This window comes from Rana temporaria, chromosome 10, assembly GCF_905171775.1.
Source record: "Rana temporaria chromosome 10, aRanTem1.1, whole genome shotgun sequence".
Classification (NCBI taxonomy): Eukaryota; Metazoa; Chordata; class Amphibia; order Anura; family Ranidae; genus Rana; species Rana temporaria.
This window is the reverse complement of record NC_053498.1, coordinates 22,439,729-22,465,612: the sequence shown is the minus strand read 5'-3', so window position 1 is coordinate 22,465,612 and position 25,884 is coordinate 22,439,729. Positions and strand designations below refer to the sequence as shown.

The window sequence follows — 25,884 nt, the reverse complement described above, 5'->3', positions numbered from 1 at the left end:
AAAGGGGAAGTTCCATTCGCCTTGGTGCTGCTTTAGCTGATTCCGTGTTAGTAAAAGACGATTCGCGCTTTTCTGTCTTTTACAGCGTGATGAATGAGCTTACTCCATTATAAACGCTAGTTTTACTAAAACAAGCGCTCCCGTCTCATAAATTGCTTCTGAGCATGCGCAAGTTTTTTACGTCGTTTTAGCCCACACACGATCACTTTTTACAACCCGAAAAACGACATTGTTTAAAACGACGTTAAAAAATGCAGCATGCATGCATTTAATTAAAAATTGTATGTATCTTTATATTCTTGGAAGAAGGTCTTGCATGGAAATATGTGCATCTATGAGTGTTATCTGGTGTGTATTGCCCATATAAAGTGAAGGTGTATTAAGTGCGCCAAATTCTTGGTTTCATTCCTTCCATTTCCATTTTTCAGCTGTTAATATGTTGCTAAAAAAACCTTGGGTAACTTTCCCATATCACATTGTTATGCTTCGGGGTGTGCAGCTTCTCTCCTATATGTGTTTTTTCTATAATAGTTAGTGGAGCCTTACCTCATTAATTAATCTCTGGGGAAAATTATCTTGCAAAGTAAAAGGGGACAGTTATTTTTGCCCTTAGCAAATCGACCCCCAATGTGCTACTCTACCGTATATAGGCAGGAGCACACCTGACAAGGTGACAATGTAGGAGCCCAAGTGGGATACAGCTGACCCCCCATAACAGGAAGTACCTGATCAAAAACCTTCATAGTTGGATCACCAGTTATTTTTTTATAAAAACTTCAGATTTAAAAAGATTGAAAACAACTTTTGTAATTGTGTTTTCATGGGATTATAGTGATTGGGGTTGATTCTACTTTAAGGAAGCCCATGTCCACCATTGGTGACACAGAGACCCCACCTATATTATCGCATAGATTATTAATATTATCCAGTTCTGAAGACCTTCTCCAGTATGACATCTCCAGAACACTTGATGATCCAGTTGCCTCGGGCAAAGTACAAACATAACTCGGGGAGACTATCTGTCTCCTTCAGAAGTTTACAATGCTTTCAACTTCCTCACAGGTGTTCAAACTTTGCACGTCCCTGGCTAATTAAATAAAACGTTCTTGCAATTGTTAAATAAGAGACTATGGCTTTTGCCAAAAATTGTTAAAATTTTGGCATAACAGGGCACTCCGAATAATATAAATATCAATCCCATGGATACCCATTACACAGGAGCGAGCAGACTTGTCTACCAACTCAACAACCTACAAAACTGAATTCCAGTTTCCATAATCATGAATTGCATCCTTGCCTTCTTAATCTTCAGTGGCGTGATTGCTACGGGTAAGAAATGACTGAGTAAAGTTTATTTTTTATTTTTTATTTTTAAAGTACAGATTAACGTAACATATTATAGCATCGTATTCTCAACAAAGAAAAGACACATTGTACAAACAATGAGGAAGAACGTTGTATATACTATACGGGGGAGGCATAACAACAGTGTAATCTCACACTCTAAACAATGAGGGTAAAGCGGGGGATTGGGAGAAAGGGGAGAAAATGCAATGTTCATCCATGTCAAGAGGGGCGATGACCAAAGAGTACAGAAGAAAAAACTTAGTGTGTACAGATCAATATATTCGATTGTCATATTCCTATAAGAAATTTAACTAATATAAAGAGATTCATGTAACAGAACAACAATATCAATTGTCTAATAAATTTTTAAATTCACCAGAGTCTATAAATTGCAACCAGCATGCCCATTTCTTGTAAAACTTTCCGGAGGAATCCGAAGATTGACTGATCAAATCTTCCATATTTGCTGTGTTGGGTTTTCCTCAACCAGTCAGAAATAGATGGGGGAGAAGGTTGAAGCCATTTAGCGGGAATGCAGAGTTTAGCTGCATTTATTAGGTGTAAGATTATTGAGTCTTTGTAAACTGAATTGGGCAAGGTAGAATGATGCAGCAAGTACTGTTGAGCGTTAAAATCTGGAGCATATGTAGTGATTTTATATATCATATCATGGACTTGTTCCCAAAATGGTTTGATGTTTTTACAATCCCACCATATATGGAGTAGTGTACCTACCTCTGAATTACATCTCCAACACAAGGGGGATACATTTGGACTAAATTTATTAATGATATGGGGAGTCCTGTACCATCGCGAATACAACTTGTATCCGTTTTCTTGGGTAAGTACGTTCAAAGAGCCCTTGTGTATTCTGCGGAACACTGTTTCCCACTGTTCCGAAGAAAGAGATATATTTAATTCTTCCTCCCATTTTAGATTAGATAGATCAGTTTTCAAATCAAATCCTGAGTAGAATAAAGAATGTAGTGTAGAGATCAAATGTTTTTGGGGAGATTTTTTCAGACATAGAATTTCGAATGGGGTTTTCAGTCTGTGCCAGTTGTAGCAAGGGTGTAGCTTATTCGCAAATTGACAAATAATCTCAAAATCATGTTGGGAGATATTATCGTCCGGGTGATCTGCATGGAAGGACTCATATGATACAGTGGCACCTTGTATAAAAAGCGTGTTGATTCTCAATGTGTCAGTCAAACACGGGCCAGTAGGCTTTATATAATACCCTCCCAAATGTATTTCTGGGTTGTGAAGCAAAGGAGTCATGGGACCATATACTGATGAAACTTCATATTTTTTACAAAGAGATTTAAAAATGCGTAATGTGTTTCCAGTGATTAAATGGGAGTTAACTTTTTTAGGGATTTTACTGGGATGAATCCAAGGCATGTGTGTTAGGGGGATAAGTTGCGTGTAAGAGGATTCCTCCAGGTTAACCCAATCTTTAACATGAGCATGCAGATGCCAGTCTGCAATACGGGTCAGATGACATGCCCAATAGTATTTTTGTAAATCCGGCAAGCCTATTCCCCCCAAAAGTTTGGGGACGATGAGTTTATCCCCTTTAATTCTAGGTTGTCTCATGTTCCAAATGAATTTCAGGCACATTCGCTTGAAGTTCCTAAAAAATGTGCATGGAACTCTGGTTGGTATAGTTTGTAGCAGGTATAAAAATCTCGGGAGAACGTTCATTTTAATAATATCCGCCCTCCCAAACCATGAGAAGAAATTCGAGCCCCACTTGAGTAAATCAGCTTTGACTGTGGCAAGTAGTGGTATAAAATTCTTGTCAAACAAGTCTTTCACGTTAGGTGTCAAATTAACCCCTAGGTAAGTCAGGCATTCCTTTTCCCAACTAAAAGGAAAGTTTTGTTGGCAAAGTGATACTACAGATCCGGGTAGAGAAATATTCAGAGCCTTAGATTTGGCGAAATTAATTTTCATATTAGAGATGTTATAGAACAGGGAAAGGTCTTTTAATAAATTGGGAATAGTAGTGATGGGACTAGATAGGAATAATAGGATGTCATCAGCAAATGCAGCTAATTTATACGTTTTATCATTTATAGTGATACCCATGACATCCCTGTTCATTCTGAGTTTACACAAAAAAGGTTCCAATATGAGCACAAAAATTATTGGGGAAAGTGGGCATCCCTGTCTCGTTCCATTCGACACAGAGAAAGCCTCCGACAGTCCGCCGTTAACTTTGACCTTAGCCGTGGGAGATGAATATAATAATTGAATGAATTGAAGTAGTCTGTCTTGTAGTCCTATAGCTTTTAATGCTTCATGCATATAATCCCAGGCTACCCTGTCGAAAGGCTTTCTCTGCGTCGAGGGATAATAAAAATCCCGGTGAATTATTGTTCTGGAGCCAATTTTGAATAAGGATCGCTTTTGTGGTATTGTCTCTCGCCTCTCTACCTGGAATAAACCCAACCTGATCTAGGGCAACAAGATTGGGCAGTAAGGGCAGTAAGCGATTAGCAATAATTTTAGCGTACAATTTAATATCTACATTTAGGAGCGAGATAGGTCTGTAGTTGGATACCATCGTTATATCTTTATCAGGTTTAGGAATTACCGCTATATGTGCTTCTAATAAATTTTTGGCAATATCTGGGGGAGCAGGAATAGAGTTGAAAGCCTGTAAAAAATTTGGGATAATAATTTCCGGGAAAGTTTTATAATAGTTCACCGTAAACCCATCAGGTCCTGGGCATTTGCCTGTATTCAGTTGTTTAAGAGCTAGTAAGGCCTCGGTTAAATCTATAGGTTTCTCCAGATTTTTAGCTACTGTCAAATCTATAGGTTTAGGACTATATGTTTTCAGAAAATCAGAGATGAGATTTTTTCTATCAAGCGAATCCCTAGGAGGAATTATAGTGGGTAAGTTATATAAATGGGAGTAAAAATTCTGGAATTGGTTCGCAATATCATTGGAATTGCTGTATGATCTCCCAGCAGAATCAGATATGGAGTATATGTTATTATTTGTCTTCGATTTTTCTGAATTAATAGTGTTAGCTAAAAGTCTACTGATTTTGTTGCCAAATTCATAAAAGACTTTTCTTGATAGATTTAACCACTTGAGATCCGCGCTATAGACGAAATACGTCCGCAGCGCGGCTCTCAAGTGCCAAGTGGCCGTTTAAAAACGGCCTTTATGTGCATTACCCGCGCGCGCCACTGGGTGGCGCGCGGCGGGTAAAAACTGTCCCGACGCATCGCCGAGGACCCGATGCGTGTACCTGGCGGCCGCGATGTCCGCCGGGTACACGCGATCGTCGGTGACACGGTAGGTGACAGCAGGAACGTGGAGCTCTGTGTGTAAACACAGAGCTCCACGTGCTGTGAGAGGAGAGGAGACCGATCTGTGTCTCTTGTACATAGGGACACAGCATCGGTCCCCTCCCCCAGTCACCCCCCTCCCCCCACACAGTTATAACACACCCAGGCTACACAGTTAACCCCTTCCTCACCCCCTAGTGTTAACCCCTTCACTGCCAGTCACATTTATACAGTAATTAGTGCATTTTTATATCACTGATCGCCGTATAAATGTGAATGGCGCCAAATTTGTGTCAAAAGTGTCCGATACGTCCGCCGCAATATCCCAGTCCCAATAAAAATCGCAGATCGCCGCCATTACTAGTAAAAAAAAAAATAATAAAAAAAATCATAATTCTGTTCCCCATTTTGTAGGCGCTATAACTTTTGCGCAAACCAGTCGCTTATTGTGATTTTTTTTTTTTTTTACAAAAATACGTAGAAAAATACGTATCGGCCTTAACTGAGAAAAAAAATTGTTTTTTAAAAAAAAATTGGGATATTTATTATAGCAACAAGTAAAAAAAATATATATTTTTTTTAAATTGTTGCTCTTTTTTTGTTTATAGCGCAAAAAATAAAAACCGCAGAGGTGATCAAATACCACCAAAAGAAAGCTCTATTTGTGGGGAAAAAAGGACGCCAATTTTGTTTGGGAGCCACGTCGCACGACCGCGCAATTGTCAGTTAAAGCGACGCAGTGCCGGACGCTGAGATTTCGCCTGGGAACGAAGGGGGTTTATGTGCCCAGTAAGCAAGTGGTTAAGTTGCGTTTGATTTTTTTTTCTAGCAGCAAAAGAAGTTCTTCCCTGGCCTTAATAAGTTCTGAAAGAGTCTCCTTTGCTAATGATTGTTTATGTTTTTTTTCCAAACAATTAATTCGGTCTGTGAGATCTTTAATGCACATCTGTCTCAACTTATTTCTTCTAGAAGCTAAGGAAATTAATTCCCCCCTGAGTACGCATTTGTGTGCTAACCAAATGTTTAAAGGATGAACGTCTGTTGAATTATTATCTTCAAAATAATGTGTAAGTTTAGTTTTCAGTGATTCGACATTACTGGTGTCGTTGAGCAGGGAATTATCAAGTTTCCATATAGGAGGTAATAAAGGTTTTTCCTTGAATGATAAAGACATAGCTATTGGATTGTGATCTGAAATAACCATAGGTTCTACAGTGGCATCTATGAGAGTATCTAAGCCATTTTGAGATATCAATAGATAATCCAACCGTGAATATGTATCGTGGGGAGTTGAATAAAATGTAAAATCTTTACTATTAGGGTGTAAAGTTCGCCACGCATCATGTAGTGACAATTTGTGAAGGGAATTTTTAATTGTTCTGAGAGCTTTGTACGAAATTTTGGAAGATCCAGACGATGTGTCCAGTAGAGGGTTGAGGGCTAGATTAAAATCCCCCCCAACAATGAGCATGCCAGTCGCAAAAGATTCAAGAGTTTCCAACGTATGTACAAAGAATGGAGCATGCGATTTGTTAGGTGCATACAAATTAGCAATTGTGACAGGTACATTAAAAAGAGAGCCCTTGAGAAACAAATATCTCCCTTCGCTATCAATTTTGGAGTCTATCAACTTAAAAGGACAATATTTAGAAACCAAAATAGAGACTCCTCCTGTTTTAGAGCCAGGGTTGGTAGCATTATAAATATGAGGGAATCTTTTGTCTTTAAATATCGGAACGTTATCCGTCTTAAAATGGGTCTCCTGAAGTAATATGATGTCAGCCTTAGATCTAGTAAGTATTAAAGATAATTTAGACCTCTTTTCAGGCACATTGAGGCCTTTTACATTTAAGGAATAGAATTTAACCTTGCTTAGTTGATTTGACGAGCTTGCAACTGAATGAGTCATCGCATCAAATGGGAAGGGTATGTGAGGGATAAGAATAACAGCGGGGGTGAGATCAAGACAATTTATTGAATAGAAAAGAAATATAAAGAAGATAATAAATAAAATAAAAAAAAGAGAAAAAAAAGAGTTTGAAGACGTATATCAAATCAAGTCAATTGATAGTTAAAACACAAGTATTATGGGGATATAAATGCGTCAAAACTATAGACAATTGAAAAAAGACCACCCTTTAGAGCGGTAAAATCGGTAAGGAATAAAGCAGACTCTTCTTGTCACTGACCCAGATAGGGTTAGGATAGAGAGCTCTACTCTGTGGGGGTTGGAATGAAACTGAACCAAGATAGAGCATAGGATCGTCAGACTGCCCACCACTACAGACCTGCATAGCAATGTATGTGTTAGTAGAAGGAGATCGAGACGGGAATAGATAAATATCCATTAACCTAAATATTTAACCAGAGGGCATAACAGTGTTTCGGTGTGTAACAAAGTAGCAAAAATCTGCAATACAACAACATATTAGAAGAGTAACCAATACATGTTATTTTTTCTTTTAAATAGAGTGGATACTTTTCTGTCAACAAAAAAAAAGAAACACGTGAAAATTAGTCAAGTGGCAACAGCATCTACAAAGTGAATTGTATTGCAATCTTATACACTCAAATAAAAAGAAAAAATAATACAAATATGAAGGGAAATAATAGGCTATGTAACTTTTGTGATATAGCCAACAAAACAGTACCCTTCAAACCACATTAAATACATTCAGTGCAAGATCCCCTGCATGAAGCATTCAAATGGGAATTTTTTTCCTGCTGGATATTGATTCACCGACAGGAGCATCTATCAGCCAAAGTGCAAAAATAGAATAACAATATAACATGAACTAAGATTGCGCCAGTGTTTGGACATCTACTCAGACTAATACCGAACATACAAACATTAAATATAGCAGTATGTACTAATGATAAAAAAAAAAAAAAAGGATAGATAGTCAAATCACAAAAGGCAGCTTGCAAGAGGAAGATCTTCAGTATTCTCTCCTAGATTTTCTATTGCGTGCCGAGCTGGGAGATTGGAGGTCGGCGTGTTGATCTCTAGAAGATAAGGGTAATTTCTCCGTTGACAATGAGCGACGTCGTCTGGACCTGGACGGTGCTACATCCATCATATCATCATGCGCATTTTCCTTCCTGCTAGAACGAAATCTGAAATCTGCGTACCAATCCGGAACATCCATATAAGGGATATCCATTGCGCAGCAGAAGGGGTGCAAATCCTCAGGTACCCTCAAGAGAGCCGATTGACCCTGATAGGTGGCTAACAGTCCGAATGGGAACTTCCACCGATAGATTATATTTTTGCTGCGTAGTGCTTCCAGTAGAGGTCTCAGGTCTCTCCTATGTTGGAGTGTAATGTATGATAAATCCTGGTAAATTTGGATTAGCATCCCCTCATACACGCACTTTGATCGCAGCTTGGCGTTTCTCAAAATTTCCTCTTTAAGTTGAAAATCGCACAGGCAACAGATAACATCCCTTGGCGGGTCAGTGGCTCTGCCTTTTGGTTTAAGGGCTCTGTGTAAGCGCTCCATTTTAATTGCTGATGCCGCGGGACGACCCAAAAGATTATTGAATAGTCCAGTGATGACTGATGTAAGATTATCATTTTCTGGAAGACCCCGAATCCGTAAATTATGGCGACGGCTTCGGTTCTCCAAATCTTCCACTTGGCGATGCAAATCTCTTAGGTGGAGTGTATGGGAGTCCACCTTACGATTCACATGACGTATCACAGCGCTGTGTTGCGCAGTTGTTTTTTCCACTTCTACCACTCGCGCTGTAACTGCGCGTACCTCTATAGTTAGCTCAGCTATGGCGGCTGCCAATGTAGTTTTTATGTCTGTCGCAACCAAGTGGAGGTCCCCCAAACTGGGTCGTTGTGCCAAATCATTGGATGTCCCGACATTGTGGTCATAGTTAAAGGGCAAAGCACCGTCGGGTGTAATTTGCGGATGCTGCGAGCTCGGCAGGTTTTCCATCATGACCGCCTATGTCTCTCCGGTGCAAAATTACAAGGGGCTGTATCTTTGTCAATGTCCTTTAGTCTTAGTCGCAACTTGCACTAAATATACCCGGGTGTATACTGATCTCCGGTGTGGGTCGTTGGATAGTAACAACGGCTTACCGGCGTCCTGATCAGCCAATTTAGGTCCGCAGCAGCGGGAGCTCTCAGACTAGGCAACCATCTTCAGTCCCGGCTAGACCACGCCCCCTTATTTTTATTTGTATTGGAGTGGAGTAACTTTGCAGTAACTTTACAAGGTGGCATGAATTAATTCCAGACATGTCATATTATACAGCAATAGTATAAACATATATATATATATATTGATATAGATATATACCTATAGAGATATAGATATATCTATATCTCTATAGATCTATATTTATATCAATATATATATACACATTATAATATATATATATATATATATATATATATATATATATATATATATATATATATATATATATATATATATATACACATATATATATATATATATATATATATTTATACTATTGCTGTATAATATGATATGTCTGGAATTCATTCATGCCACCTTGTAAAATTGCTGCAAAGTTACTCCACTCCAATACAAATATATCATCTATCTAAGTATTTATCTCTAAGTAGCCTACCCTCTATATATACACACAGTATAATATATACAGTATATATATATATATATATATATATATATATATATATATATATATACTGTGTGTATATATATAGAGGATAGGATACTGGGGATAGAGATTTAAATAGATAGATAGATTATATATATATATATATATATATATATATATATATATATATATATATATATATATATATACACACACACAATATATATATATATATATATATATATATATATATATATATAATTTACAGCATACATTTAGGTAAAAAAATATGTAATTCAGTAATTAGTACAGGGGACAGCATGCTATTATTCTATGAATGGAGGAGGGGTGGGTAAATGAAAGATCTGCCTCCTTAATTCATAGAGCACTTTTCCATTTCAGGGACCCCCCAACTCCGGCAAAACACCTTTTTTACCGGGGGCACAATGGTGAGGGGCTGGTTTTGTGGTGACAAGGCACTTTGTTGTAGTAGGGGGGTAATTTGGGGAGGGGATAGAATTTGTGTTAGAAAGGGGGCGGTGGAATTTGTGCTAGATGGGGAAATTTGGATGGGAGGGCATTTTCGTAGGAGTTTTTTTTTGGGGGGGGGGATTGTTCTAGGAGGGTAGAATTGGGGGGATTTGAATTGGGAGTGAAGGGAATGTTTGCATTTTTATTTGGGGAGATATTGGGGGCTTGCAGAGAGATATTTAGTTTTTGCTTTGGGGGGGGGGGGGGTGTGTGTAAATTAGTGCTGGATTATTTTGTGGATAGGAGGAGGTTTGCTGAGACATGATGTGCATACTTTACTTGGGAGGGGGAGGGGGCGCACTTTGTCATCTTCGCCATGAGCACTAGATGACATTGTCCCGGCACTGGGTGGGAGGCTTATTGGAATGGAAAGCCCCCTTTGATAATAAAAGGATCTCCTAGATACTGTGCAGTACCCTGGGGATAGATAGATAGATAGATAGATAGATAGATAGATAGATAGATAGATAGATAGATAGATAGATAGATAGATAGATAGATAGATAGATATATAGATAGATAGATAGATAGATAGATTTTTATTAGAATAAATACAATTAAAACCCAGAGTGGCATTTTCCATTTTAACTACCAGAAAATCTTTAGGAGGAATGAACTGTTGATGATTGGGTCAAGGAAGGCTATCATCTTTATGTAAATGTACTCTTGCAATATAAAGAAATCACTCTAAACAAACTGAAGAAATATACCAGACTAAAGCCCTGTACACACGATCGGTTGGTCTGATGAAAACAGATGGACCGTTTTCATTGGAGAAACCAATCGTGTGTGGGCCCCATCGGTTTGTTTTCCATCGGTGAAAAAAAATAGAACATGTTTTAAAATGTTCCTATGGATAAAAAAAAACGATAGAAAAAAACGATCGTCTATGTAGAAGTTCATCGGTCAAAAATCCATGCATGCTCAGAATCAAGTCGACGCATACTCGGAAGCATTGAACTTCATTTTTCTCAGCATGTTGTTGTGTTTTACGTCACTGCGTTGGACACGGTCGGATTTTTGAATGATGGTGTGTAGGCAAGACTGATGAAAGTCAGCTTCATTAGATATACGACAAAAACAATCCATTGGATTAGATTCCATCAGATATCCGATCGTGTGTACAGGGCTTAAAAGAGTTCCCCTTAATTATATGGCAATTTTTCACTCGCCAAAATCAACAATCAATAAAAGGAATTTCTCTCTTTTATGATTTACTATCTACTCACCCATTTGACAATAAAAACACACACACACACACATGATTTAATGGGAGAAAGATCTAGAACAAGAATTTACCTGGGATCAAAAAGCCATTTATATGGAAAAAAGCCATTCATATATCTAGTATGTCATCAGCATGTATTGAGCACAGGGACAATGCACAAAAAATACTGAATAGGTGGCACTTGACCCCATATAAATGATCAAACCCTGCCACAGCTTTATTAGGTATTAATTTGGGTATATATCCTAAAGAAGTTAGAATAATTGTATTCCACACACTAATAGCAGCAAGACTCACTATAACCAGCCTATGGAAATCCAGGGACGCACCCAACTTATCGACAGTTATAGCCAGGATCAATACACAGGCTCAATACGAATTAATGCTGGCTTACAAAAATGATTCCACCATTACATTAAGAAAGAAATGGATTGCTTGGATCTCCCATCCCAGAGCATCCAAATACTTATATAATCTATTGACAAGTTAGAAGTACCGTATATACTCGAGTATAAGCCGACCCGAATATAAGACGAGGACCTAATTTTACCACAAAAAATGGGAAAACGTATTGACTCGAGTATAAGCCGAGGGTGAGAAATGCAGCAGCTACTGTAAACGCAAAAGAGGGTCAACCATAGGCGTGCGCAAGGTGTGCCAGGTGTGCCTAGGCACACCCTAATCACTCCCTACAGAGCAGATTCTCCCTGCTGCCCGGTGTCCCCTCCCACAGCATGGCTGGCTTCCCTCCTCTTCCACTGGCTACTGCAGTGGGAACACATAGATGATATTTCAGGATGAGTGGGGGGAAGTGTAATGTCATTTATCGGCCCCTTTCCTTTTTGAATGAGAGCTCAGTACCGTCTTTTTGAGCTTTCAGGTGCACACCTTAATGCAACAGACTATGCACACAATGGGGTCAACAATGCCCAATTGCACACCTCACTGTGCCAATTGCAACCTCACTGTGCCATACCTCACTGTGCCCATTGCAGTCTCACTGTGCCATACCTTACTGTGTCCATTGCAACCTCACTGTGCCATACCTCACTGTGCCCATTGCAGTCTTACTGTGCCATACCTCACTGTGCCTATTGAGGTCTTACTGTGCCATACCTCACTGTGCCCATTGCAGTCTCACTGTGCCATACCTCACTGTGCCCATTGAGGTCTCACTGTGCCATACCTCACTGTGCCCATTGCAGTCTCATTGTGCCATACCTCACTCTCTGTACCTGCAATCTTGACAGGCGTTCATTTTTTAAAAGTCGCGGCTTCCTCCTGGCGTTCCGTTGCGTGATAGGTCCGCTCATCCTCGGACTCAGTTTCCCAGCAGACACTGTGTTCAGTGTTCCGCCAATTATGAACATTCTTTCCTCCTCGAACAAGAGGACGTCCGCGATTGGCGGAACACTGAACACAGTGTCTGCTGCGAAACTGTCCAAAGATGAGGGGACCTCCGTGATTGGCGGAACACAGTATCAAATGCCCATCACGGAACAGAACACCAGGACAAAGCCGCGAGTTTTAAGAAAATGGACGCCTGGCAAGAATTCAGGTACACTGACTCGAGTATAAGCCGAGGGGGTATTTTCAGCCCTAAAAAAATGGACTGAAAAACTTGGCTTATACTCGAGTATATACGGTATATTGAAGTGATATATATGTTTGTTTGCCCCAGATATAATATATCGTCCTGGACCGACTTTATTAATATGTTTCGCAAGTTTTGTTCAGTTAATTTAATTATATATATATTTTTCTCTCTTTTATATATATATATATAATTTTTTCAGTTTTCTTTATAATTTTCTATATTCAACTAAATAACTCAATTGGTGGCCTACCCATGCCTACAGTTTGAACCCAATTGGGGTAGGCTTTTTCCAGGCTATCAAATACTGTATTTTTATAAAATTAATCTTATGAATCAAGGTAACAAAGTTAGTGACAAATGACTAACATGACAATGTTGATCTGTATTGTTAAAGTGGAGTTTTCACCCCCAATTTTTTTTTTCATTATTGTGCTCATTAGACCTAAAAAAGAAAAAAAAAAAACATTTTATACTCATCTGAAAATGCCTGTTGCTATGCGGTCCCACGAAATCTGCCTTTGGAATCACCTAGGATTCTGACATCATCTTCCTCTAATGCTCCTGGGAAATGTGTGTCATCATTTCCCAGGATGCAGTGCGCTACCCAATTATCACTCCCCATCCAAGACTTCCAGGAAGTATGGGCCAGATTCACAAAAGGGTTACGACGGCGTATCTGCTGATACGCCGTCGTATCTCTGTTTCTATCTATGCGGCTGATTCATAGAATCAGTTACGCATAGATATCCCTAAGATCCGGCAGGTGTAATAGTTTTACACTGTCGGATCTTAGGATGCAGTACCGCGGCCGCCGCTGGGGGCATTTCTCGTCGTAAACCAGCGTCGGGTATGCAAATTAGCACTTACGGAGATCCACAAAGGTTTTTCCCTTCGTGAAGTCGCCGTAAGTGTTAGTTTGCCATCGCAAAGATAGGGTACCTTTTACAAAGTGTAAAGTTAGTACACCATGTAAAAGTATACCCGTCTTTCCCGCGTCGCTGTAAATTTTTTTTTATTTTTTTATTTTTCCCGTCGCAACTCTTTTTTACCCGTCGCGATTCACAAAACCTCGGCGCAGCGTAACTTTGCGCAAAGCACGTCGGGAAAATAGTGTCGGGAGCATGCGCAGTACGTCCGGCGCGGGAGCGCGCCTAATTTAAATGGGACTCGCCCCATTTGAATTGGCCCGCCTTCCGCCGGACTGATTTAGGATACACCGCCGCAAATTTCCAGGTAAGTGCTTTGTGGATCGGGCACTAACTTGGGCAATTTGCGACGGTGTAACTTAAATCGGAAAAGTTACGTTGCGCCCGCTGGTTGTGAATCTGGCCCTAAGTGCTTGTGGGCTTCACACAGCCCACAAGCAAAATGACAACGTTGTGGACATAGTTTTATAAACTATCTTTTTTGAATATCTATGCGGAGCGGCGGTGGATTGTAAAATAGTAAGTGACCGGATTTATATTATAAAAACGCATGATGAAAGGACATACATTTAAAAAATGCTAAATGTGGTTGGAACTCCGCTTTAAGTATTTACTCAGTCTCAATAAAAATCTATTGTTTAAAAAAAAGAATAAATACAATTATTTGATTACAAGAAATAGATATACTTGATGATAATAGATGGATATAGGGATTGACAAGCAGATCTGAAGTCTGAATATTTACTTTGTGAATTTCTAGGCATGTCTTGTATCATCTAAAACGCAGCGACTTTCTTTTCTAGGCAGCGCCAAGAGCTGCTACACATGCAAAGTCCTCGGTGAAGGAAACAATGACTGTCCGGGTGATCTGCAGGAGTGTCCAAATGAAGATGATTTTTGTGTAAATCAAAGAGAATCCAGCAGGATAGGTAAGCTTTAAAGACACGTCTAAAAATAGTGGAAATTGTACATTACGAAAACAGGTACGAGTCAAGAACATTCCTGTTCCCTTGACCGAAATGTAAGACAAGCTAGTTGCAGTAAGGGAGTATCAAATACATTTTTCTACTTTTGCCCCTTAAAGGGTATTTTCACTTTTGCAGCCTAATTTGAGAAAACCCGCTATATGTTTGTTTGCGTTCCCATTCACACAGAATACCTTTTTTTTGTTTTATTTATTTATATTTCTTTCCATTTTATTCAGTGGTCTTCAAACTGCGGCCCTGGTGCAAGATATGAACCCTTCGTGCTTTTAATCCAGCCCTTGGGGTCCAATTTCTCCCAAAGACACCAAAGTTGGGGCCAAAGTCCTCCCAATGACACCAAAAATGGGGCACAGTTACACCAATGATGGGGCACCGTTCTTCCCAATGACATACACAATGAGGCCTAAAGACACTAATGATGGGGCACAATTCCTCCCAATGACACCAACAATGGTGCCTAATGACACCAATGTTGGGGCCCAAGTCCTCCCAATGACACCAACAATGGGGCCCAGTTACACCAATGACCGAGCACAGTTCTTCCCAATGACACCAACAATGGGGCACAGTTACACCAATGATGGGGCACAGTTCCTCCCAATGACACTACCAATGGAGTCTAATGACACCGATGTTGGGGCCCAAGTCCTCCCAATGACACCAACAATGGGACACAGTTACACCAATGATGGGGCATGGTTCCTCCCAATGACACCAACAATGGGGCCTAAAGACATCAATGATGGGGCACAATTCCTTCCAGTGACACCAACAATGGGGCCTAATGACACCAATGTTGGGGCCCAAGTCCTCCCAATGACACCAACAATGGGGCCCAAATTACACCAATGGTGGGGCACAATTCCTCTCAATGACACCAACAATTTGGCCCAATGACACCAATGATGGGGAACAATTCCTCCCAATGACACGTACAATGGGGCCCAATGACATCAATGAGGGGTCCCAATTCCTCCCAATGACAGCAACGATTGGGCCCAATGACACCAATGATGGGACACAATTCCTCTCAATGTCACGAACAATTGGGCCCAATGACACCAATGATGGGACACAATTCCTCTCAATGACACGAACAATTGGGCCCACTGACACCAATGATGGGGCACTGGTTAAAGCTTGTAGGAGGAGTTTTTATTCTCCTGACTGATCTATGAGACTGCATGACCCCTGACCCTCTATCTAGACAGTGCTGATTGGCCCTGTGCACATTATGCCTTTGTCTTGCAGGGGTTAACCTGTAGGGGGCACTGAAGGGGTTAAGTGTTTCCTAGCGAGTGATTAATACTGTGTGTGGGGGGGGGGGGGGGCTTGGCGTGTGACGTCACTAATCGTCGTTTCCTATGACAGGGAATAGACGATCAGTGGCAGTAACACTTGGAAGAACGGGGAACGGTTTGTTTACACTCACCTCTCCCTGTTCTTCAGCTCCGTGACCCGATCGTGGGACACGGCGGTAATCATGTCCGCGGGTCCCATGGGCACGGTCACGGAGCACAGGACCAGGTCGCAAGTGCGCCGGCGCGCTCGCGACCCACGGCTGGGCTCTGAAAGGCGATGTACAGGTACTTGCTTGTTCCCAGCCGTGCCCTTCTGCCGATGTATATCGGCGTGAAGGGGTCCTTAAGCGGTTAAAGACCAACTCTGGAGTTAAATTAGTTGAACCCTACGGGGTTGATTTTCTAAAGGCAAATAGACTTTGCAAATGAGGGGAGCTCTGCTGATATCCATCATCCAATCACGTGCAAGCAAAAAATGCTGTGTTTTTTTTTCTCATTTTCCTTGCACATGATTGGATATTCTTTGCAGTGAAGCTTCATCTCATTTACTAAGCTCTGGAGCAACTGCACTTGCAGAGTGAACAATCTTTGTTCCTTTAGTAAATCCACCCCATTGTGTATTGTCTGATGTACTCAGTGGCCTGGATTCAAGAAGCAATTGCGCCTGTGTAACCATAAGTTACACAGCGCAATTGCTTACTTGCCCCGGCGTAACGAATGCTCCTGATTCAGGAACCTCGTTACGCCGACTGCAGCCTAAGATATGCGCGGCATAAGGCTCTTATGCCCACATATCTTAGGCTGCATTCTTGCGATGGCCGCTAGGTGGCGTTCCCGTTGTGCTCAGCGTATAGTATGCAAATTACATACTAACGCCGATTCACAACGTTGCGCGAGCCCTGCGTACACATTTTACGTAGTTTCCGTACGGCGGTTTTCGCGTAAGGCTGCCCCTGCTATTAGCAGGCGCAGCCAATGTTACGTATACCCGTCGTTCCCGCGTCGCAAAAGTTGAAATTTACGTACTTTGCGTAAGTGATTCGTGAATGGCGCTGGATGCCATTCACGTTCACTTTGAAGCAAATGACGTCCTTGCGACGTCATTTGCCGCAATGCACGTCGGGAAAGTTTCCCGACGGAGCATGCGCTCTACGATCGGCGCGGGAACGCGCCTAATTTAAATGATTCCCGCCCCCTACCGGATCATTTAAATTGCGCGTGCTTACGTCGGGCATTTTGCCGGCGCACCCGCGCAATTTACGGAGCTTCTTCTCCGTGAATCGAGGGCAGCGCAAAAAAAATTGCGGGGGCGCAGGGCAAAAACGTTGCCCTGCGCCTCCGTAAAAAAAGCGCAATTGTTACTGAATCCGGGCCAGTAAGCTTATGTTCACTCTGAGAACTACATTTGTACACTGTACTTTATTGTGAAAATTCTAAATAAAAAGTTGTTAAACATTATAAAATACAGAAAGACGCAAAGGGGGAGCCTGGACAATGTGAAAAACTGTCTAAAGCTCCACCTGCTGGCTTAAAAGAGGAATGAAAACTATTAATTTGCAATATTTCACATTTACAGTCTATCATTTTTGCTTTTTTTCGTCCATAATAATGACCATAATACTGTATATAGCATTAATACATTCCAAATAACTTGTTGTGTTTAGTTACTCCTTCAGGCATTGATAACAAAGTTACAATCAAAAAAGGATGCATGCCTATCGCTAACAAGAATGTTTGCCAACAACAACCAATAGCACTAGATTGCAATGAGATGACGTTTTCCCTGTACTCTGAATGCTGCTTTGAAGATGAATGTAATTTGAAAGGGCTCCAAAGTAAGTGTGACTTTTCTAAGTGTGAATATATCCCTACCTGCTAAAATAGTCATAATTCTATTTCGTTTTCTAACACCGGCACCTTTGCCAGACAATGTAGCCAGGTTCGGACCATTTACATTTTCCTGCTGCAGCCAAAACAATAAAGATTGGTCAACACTGTGATTGGAGAATGAAGTAGCAGCAGCTTGCTGATGGGAATACTTTGATGTTTTTTTTTTCTCCAATCAGCAAGCTCCATTTGGTAACTTGCCAGCAGTAAAGTTTGATTGACTAATCGTTTGATTATTACTTTTTTTTTTAAATAATGCCCCCCCCCTAGGTATAGGTAAAAAAAAAAACAGCTCTGGCTGCAGTACTCACCAACTATCCAACGCTGCCAAATGCAGTGACTCCTTTCAGCCACTAGACGTCATCTGTTTTTTGGATTAAATGATGTTGAGAGTCTTTTAACCACTTAAGACCCGGACCAAAATGCAGCGAAAGGACCAGGCCAGGTTTTGCGGGGACTGCGTCGCTTTAACTGACAAATGCACGATCGTGCGATGTGGCTCCCAAACAAAATTGGCATCCTTTTTTCCCCACAAATAGAGCTTTCTTTTGGTGGTATTTGATCACCTCTGCGGTTTTTATTTTTTGCGCTATAAACAAAAATAGAGCAACAATTTTGAAAAAAATCTATATATTTTCCTTTTTGTTATAATAAATATCCCCCAGAAATATATATAAAAAAAAAAATTCCCCTCAGTTTAGGCCGATACGTATTCTTCTACCTATTTTTGGCAAAAAAAAAAATGCAATAAGCGTTTATCGATTGGTTTGCACAAAATGTATAGTGTTTACAAAATAGGGGATAGTTTTATTGCATTTTTATTAATATTTTTTTTTTTACTACTAATGGCAGGAATCAGCAATTTTTTTCGTGACTGCGACATTATGGCGGACACAATTTTGACACATTTTTGGGACCATTGTCATTTTCACAGCAAAAAATGCTGTAAAAATGCACTGATTACTGTGGAAATGACAATTGCAGTTTGGGAGTTAACCACTAGGGGGCGCTGGAGGGGTTAAGTGTGACCTCATATGTGTTTCTAACTATAGGGGGGTGTGGCTGGAGGTGTGACGTCATTGATCATGCTTTCCTATATCAGGGAACACACGATCAATGACAGCGCCACAGTGAAGAACGGGGAAGCTATGTTTACACACAGCTCTCCCCGTCCTTCAGCTCCGGGGACCGATCGCGGGACTCCAGTGGCGATCGGGTCCGCGGGTCCCACGGTCACGGCGCTTTGGACCGGGTCGCGACCCACGGCTGGGCACTTAATAAGGACGTACAGGTACGTGCTTGTGCCCAGCCATGCCATTCTGCCGACATATATGTGCAGGAGGCGGTCCTTAAGTGGTTAAGCTACTGCATTGTTGGTTCACTTACCTTTTCCTTTGATTTCCCTTCTATGGCCCAGATTCACAAAGGAGATACGACGGCGTATCTTCAGATACGCCGTCGTATCTCTGAGTTGTGCCGTTGTATCTATGCGCCTGATTTATAGAATCAGTTACGCATAGATTCCTATTAGATCCGACCGGCGTAAGTCTCTCACGCCGTCGGATCGTAACTGCATATTTACGCTGGCCGCAAGGGGTGTGTACACTGATTTACGCCTAGAAATATGTAAATCAGCTAGATACGCAAATTCACGAACGTACGCCCGGCCGACGCAGTACAGATATGCCATTTACGTTAGGCTTTTCCTGGCGTAAAGTTACTCCTGCTATATGGTGGCGTACATGCGGCGTACCAATGTTAAGTATGGACGTCGTTCCCGCGTCAAATTTTGCATATTTTACGTCGTTTGCGTAACTCGTCCGTGAATGGGGCTGGACGTCATTTACGTTCACGTCAAAACCACACGTCCTTGCGGCGTATTTGGAGCAATGCACACTGGGATATGTACACGGACGGCGCATGCGCCGTTCGTGAAAAACGTCAATCACGTCGGGTCATGGATATTTTACATAAAACACGCCCCCCTGTTCCAAATTTGAATTAGGCGGGCTTACGCCGGCCGATTTACGCTACGCCGCCGCAACTAACGGAGCAAGTGCTTTGAGAATACAGCACTTGCCAGTCTAAGTTGCGGAGGCGTAACGTAAATCGGATACGTTACGCCCGCACAAAGATACGCCGATCTACGAGAATCTGGCCCTAAATGTTTTTTTTTCTTTGTCTGAATTTCTCACTTCTTGTTCCTCCTCAGTAAGCTGTTCTGGCTGACTACCCCCCAGCCAGAAAGGCTTGGATGATGGGGGCAAGCTGGGGAGGAGGAACAGGAAGTGAGAAATTCAGACAAAGAAAAAAAACATTTAGAAATCGGAGGAAAAGGTAAGTGAACCAACAATGCACTAGCTTAAAGGAACCTATTTATAAAATAAAAAACAAACCTTTACAACCCCTTTAAGCAATAAGGTGCCGGAAAATGACACAACCCAGGAGGGTCTACTTAGGACTGAAGTATTACTTTTGGATGTAATGTGTCTTTAGGGGTAATTGAGAAATGAATGGTCTTTGAAAAGCAACTACAGATTCTGATAGGTTTGTGTAATGGAGATAGTAGAGCAGTTTATTACTTTTGATGGTCGTTGACTATGTTTTTCTTCCTTCTTAAAATTACTTTTTTTGCAACATGAAGTCCCGGCAGACAACACAACCAAGAATGGTCTTGAATGCCCAACCTGCTTTGTGGAGGAGAAGGAAGCGTGCCCAAAAGCCGAACCGAAAAAATGTACCGGCAATGCAAACATATGCTTGGACTTCACAGGCCATGTACAACGCCCAGGTAATACAGTAGATATCTCCCAACTGCCCCTGATTTGGAGGGACTGTCCCTATTTTAGATCCCTGTGTCCCCGTTTACTCCTCAAATGTCCCTTTTACTGGTCTGAGATATAGACACTACAAAAAAAAAAACACACACACTATAGGGGCATATTTAACCAGTTCCATACCGCGCCAATTCTGGCACTTCGCTCCTTCATGTAAAAATCATATTTTTTTTTTGCTAGAAAATTAGTCATAACCACCAAACATTATATATTTTTATTTTTAGCAGACACCCTAGGGAATTAAGAGTCGGTCATTGCGACTTTTTATCTCGCACGGTATTTGCACAATAATTTTTAAATGCCTTTTTTGGAGAAAAAAACGGTTTCATGAATTAAAAAAAATAAAAAAAGTAAAGTTAGCCCAATTTTTTTGTAAAATATGAAAGATGAAGTTACGCTGAGTAAATAGATACCTAACATGTCACGCTTTAAAATTGCGCACACTCATGGAATGGCGCCAAACTTTGGTACTTAAAAATCTCCATAGGCGACAATTTTTTTTTTTTTACATATGTGGGCGGGACTTATATGCGTGTTCGCTTCTGAGCGTGAGCTACTGTGGACAGGGGCATTTGAAATTTTGTTTTTTTAATAAAAAAATATATTTTACACTTTTTTTTTATTTCAAGTTTTTTGATCACTTTTATTCTTATTACAAGGAATGTAAACATCCCTTGTAATAGGAATATATTGTGACAGGTTCTCTTTATGGTCAATAAGACCCCACATCTCTCCTCCAGGCTGGAAAGCATGAGATTGGGAAAACAAATGCACCAATCTCATGCTATTTACATCCGGTTACCCGGGCGTGACGTCATAACATCGCGCCCAGCCTCCGACAGTCATAGAGATCTCTATCATCATGAGCCGGTGCCAGTCGATTTATTCTCCGCGCCCCTGAGGGCACGGGAGAGCCCAGAGAAGCACCGAATGGCGGTGGGAGGGTTGTCCCCTCCTGCCGCTTATAAGAACGATCAAGCGGCGGAACTGCCGCTATGATTGTTCTTATCGTGCACAGAATCTCCCAAGGATATCTGAATGATGCCTGTATCTGCACCCATCATTCATATATCACTGCACAAAATCGAGGACGTCATATGACTTCCTCGGTGTAGAAGTGGTTAAAAAATATATATATATTTACAGAGCTACTCATGCTACAAAACTGCATGCACTGTACAGTAGGTGACCTCGATATTGTGTCAATCTCGCTCCCTTTCTCGCCGAAATTGACCACCTACGAGCCCCATCGTGGGAGCCAGTGCCGAGCTGGCTTGCCGCGATGGAGACAATGCCGTCATAGAAGCCACGGGTGATCCGACTTGGATTCCCGCCAATTCTAGCTGCAGCGTTTGGTATGAATCCTGAGAGGGAGAACTCCCACGCCAAATTTTAAACAAAAAACCGACATGGGTTCCCCCCCCAGGAGCATACCAGGCCCTTAGGTCTGGTATGGGTTGTAAGGAGACCCCCCTACGCCGTACCAGGCCGCATGCCCTCAATATGGGGGGTTGGGTGCTCTGGGGCAGGGGGACGCACTGCGGGGCCCCCCCACCCAAGAGCACCCTGTCCCCATGTTGATAAGGACAGGGCCTCTTCCCGACAACCCTAGTCGTTGGTTGTCGGGGTCTGCGGGCGGGGGCCTATCAGAATCTGGGAGACCGCTTTAATAAGGGGGCCCCCAGATACCGGCCCCCCACCCTAGGTGAATGAATTTGGGGTACACCGTACCCCTACCCATTCACCTGGAGGCAAAGTGTAAAAGAAAAAAAAAACACACAACAAAGGGTTTTTAAAGTAATTTATTAGTCAGCTCCGGGGGGGCCTCCTGTCTTCTTTAGCTCTTTTAGCAGGGGGGGCCTTCTTCTTCCGCTCTCCGGGGGTCTTCTCCGCTCTCCGGGGGTCTTCTCCGCTCTCCGGGGGTCTTCTTCCGCTCACCGGGGGTCTTCTCCCATCTTCTCCGCTGTCATCTCGGCCCCGGTTCTTATTATCTCCACTGTCCTTATCAACATGGGCACAGGGTGCTCTGGGGTGGGGGGGCCCCAAAGTGCGCCCCCCTGCCCCAGAGCACCCAACCCCCCCATGTTGAGGGCATGTGGTCTGGTACGTCTCAGGAGGGGGGGGGGGCGCTCGCTCGTCCCCACTCCTTTCCTGGCCGGCCGGGTAGCGTGCTTTGGATACGGGTCTGGTATGGATTGTGGGGGGACCCCCACGTCGTTTTTTTTTGGCGTAGGGGGGTCTCCTTACAACCCATACCAGACCTAAGGGCCTGGTATGCTCCTGGGGGGGGGGAACCCATGTTGGTTTTTTAGTTAAAATTTGGCGTGGGAGTTCTCCCTCTCAGGATTCATATCAAACGCCGCAGCTAGAATTGGCGGGAATCCAAGTCGGATCTCCCATCGCTTCTATGACGCGCTCGCTGGAATGTGCTTTGTCTATTCCAGCGAGTGCGAGATGTCGGCACCCTGTCGCCGAGAATCAGCGCGATACTGTCGTGCTGGAAACATATTCTCGGCAACAGGTACTGTACATTAATTTTGTGCGAATTGGGACAAAAACAAAAACGCTCAAAAAACGCGCTCAAAAAAGGAGTTTTTAAGCTGTAAAAAAGGCTAAAAAAGTGGCTGTAAAAAATGTCCATGGAAATGAAGCCTAAGGCTTCATTTCCATGGACGTTTTTGGACGTTTTTACAGCCACTTTTCTGAGCTTTTTTTGCAGCTTAAAAACAGCTCTCCATGTTAGTCTTTGGCCTCATGCCCACCATGAAGTTTTTGAGCTGTAGATGGCTGAGCCATTTTTAAGCTGCAAAAAAAAACCAGGACCAGTGCGTTCTGAATCTCCAGCCTTAGAGCTGTAAAAACGTCAGACGTTAAAAAGGCTCAAAAACGTTCAAAAACACCCAAAAACGTTGCAACAGCGTTTTTGAGCTCCAGCTCCAAAAAAAAACAAAAACATGGACAGGCGTTTTTAAGCTGTAAAAAAAGCAAAAAAAAAAGTGGCTGTAAAAACGTCCATGGAAATTAAGCCAAATTCATCCCAAAAGTGTTGAGGTCAGGCCAGTCAAGTTCCTCTACCCCAAACTCGCTCATCCATGTCTTTATGGTCCTTGCTTTGTGCACTGGTCCAAATCATTATGGTGTGAGGTTGTTTTTCAGGGCTTGGGCTTGGCCCCTTAGTTCTAGTGAAGGGAACTCTTAAGGCGTCTACATACCAAGACATTCTGGACACTTTGATGCTCCCAACTACTTGGGAACAGTTTGGGGACGGTCGCTTCCTGTTTTAACATGACTGCGCACCAGTACACAAAGCAAGGCCTAAATAGACATAATTGAGTGAGTTTGAGGTGGAAGAACTTGACTGGCCTGACCTCAGCCTGATAGAACACCTTTGGGATGAATTAGAGTGGAGATTGCGAGCCAGGCCTTCCCGTCCAACATCAGTGCCTGACCTCACAAAGGTGCTTCTGGAAGAATGGCCAAACATTCCCATAGACACACTCCTAAACCTTGTGGACGGCCTTCCCAGAAGAGTTGAAGCTGTTATAGCTGCAAAAGGTGGGCCAACTCAATATTGAACCCTACGGACTAAGGCTGGTACACACAATCGGATTTTCCGCAGACAAAGCATCTGACTTTTGTCCGAAGGGCGTTGGCCAGGAACTTGTCTTGCATACAAAAGCCACACAATTGTCGTCCAACAAACACGAACGTAGTGATCTCTGTACAACGTGACTAAACACAGTAGTGCTATACAGTATAATTGTTTAAAAATACTAATGGTTGGAACACAAGGTTGTATCCAGTACACAACAGCCCTAGGAAAATTACTGTATTTGCCGGCGTATAAGGCGACTGGGCGTATAAGACGAACCCCTATCTTTCCAGCAAAAATGTTGGTTTTGTGTTATACTCGCCGTATAAGACGACCCCTTCCTACTAGTCTGTCTGGAAGCTGAGGGGTAGGCAGAACAACCGCTGACAGGAAAAAAACGCTGACAGGAACATGCTTTATTCAGCTTTTTCAAATCTCACTGTGCCCATTACATGCCTCACTGTGCCCATGACATGCCTCACTGTGCCCATCACATGCCTCACTGTGCCATCAACATGCCTCACTGTGACATCAATATGCCTCACTGTGCCCATTACACACCTCACTGTGCCATCAACATGCCTCACTGTGCCATCAACATGCCTCATTGTGACATCCCATGCCTCACTTTGCCACCCCATGCCTCACTGTGCCACCACATGCCTCACTGTGCCACCACATGCCTCACTGTGCCACCACATGCCTCACTGTGCCATCCCATGACTCACTGTGCCATCCCATGCCTCACTGTGCCACCCCATGCCTCACTGTGCCGTCAAAATGCCTCATTGTGCCATACCTTTAGTCCTGTACTGCGGGCGTCCATTATTCAAAAGCCGCGCCTCCTCCTCATGCTGTTTCGTGATAGGCGCCTGTGTTCCGCCTATCACAGAAGGTCCTCTCGTCGGAAGCCGAGGATGAGAAGACATCCGTGATAGGCGGAACACCGAACAGAGGCTCTGCTGGGAAACCAAGTGTTCCACCTATCACGGAACACCACAAGGGGGAGGCCCGGCTTTTGAAAATTGGATGCCCGAGGTCTGGTACCGGCGTATAAGACGACCCCTGGGTTTTGAGGCAAGTTTTTAAGCCCAAAAGGTCGTCTTATACGCCGGAAAATACAGTACTGACAATTTTTTTAATGGAATATGTGTAAAAAGTGAAAACCTTTCACAACATTTCTTATTTTTAGCTTTTTTTTTCCCTTTGTTGCAGATGACGCAAATAAATTATATGCATTTCAAGGTTGTGCCGATGAAAATATATGCAAGATTAACCTTAAAGATTTGCCCGGATGTGAGGTTGGTGACGATGCCAAGCTTACCTGCACCCAAAAGGAGAACGTTTGATGGATTGCAGAGTTAACAAAGCTGTCTAGTTATTTAGTTATATGCTTTACATTGATCCTGCCCAGCATGCTGGAGATCACCGCCTCCTCTCGCCTTCTTGTTTTCTGTCTGCTGCAGGTTGCATTGCGGAGCAACATCCCACCACCAATGTAGTAGTGCTGAGGCCATGTGATACCATGTCTTTGAAGTCCCAGTCCTCTATGTGGCCTAATGTTTGTGAGGGTAGGTAGCCCGCTCATGGGTTTCTAGTCCCAGGTACACTGGGCAATTCCTTAGAAGACAACAGGTTGAGCAATGAGTAACCAATGCAAGCGGGGCGGCAGAACCAGCAAGCTGGACATTTATTACGCTTTACTAATCTGCCTTAAAGTGCTTGTAAACCTCAGACA

The 25,884-nt window shown here is 42.4% G+C and overlaps 1 protein-coding gene across 1 annotated transcript; it reads left to right on the top strand.

The window, feature by feature from the left end:
• The first annotated feature begins 1,185 nt into the window (after positions 1-1,185).
• LOC120916431 (phospholipase A2 inhibitor and Ly6/PLAUR domain-containing protein-like) lies at positions 1,186-25,884 on the top strand. The gene is made up of 5 exons (XM_040327397.1): positions 1,186-1,329; positions 14,347-14,472; positions 17,495-17,665; positions 20,362-20,508; positions 25,362-25,884. The coding sequence occupies exons 1-5, from the start codon at positions 1,281-1,283 to the stop codon at positions 25,493-25,495; spliced, it is 627 nt and encodes a 208-aa protein (XP_040183331.1). The 5' UTR covers positions 1,186-1,280; the 3' UTR covers positions 25,496-25,884.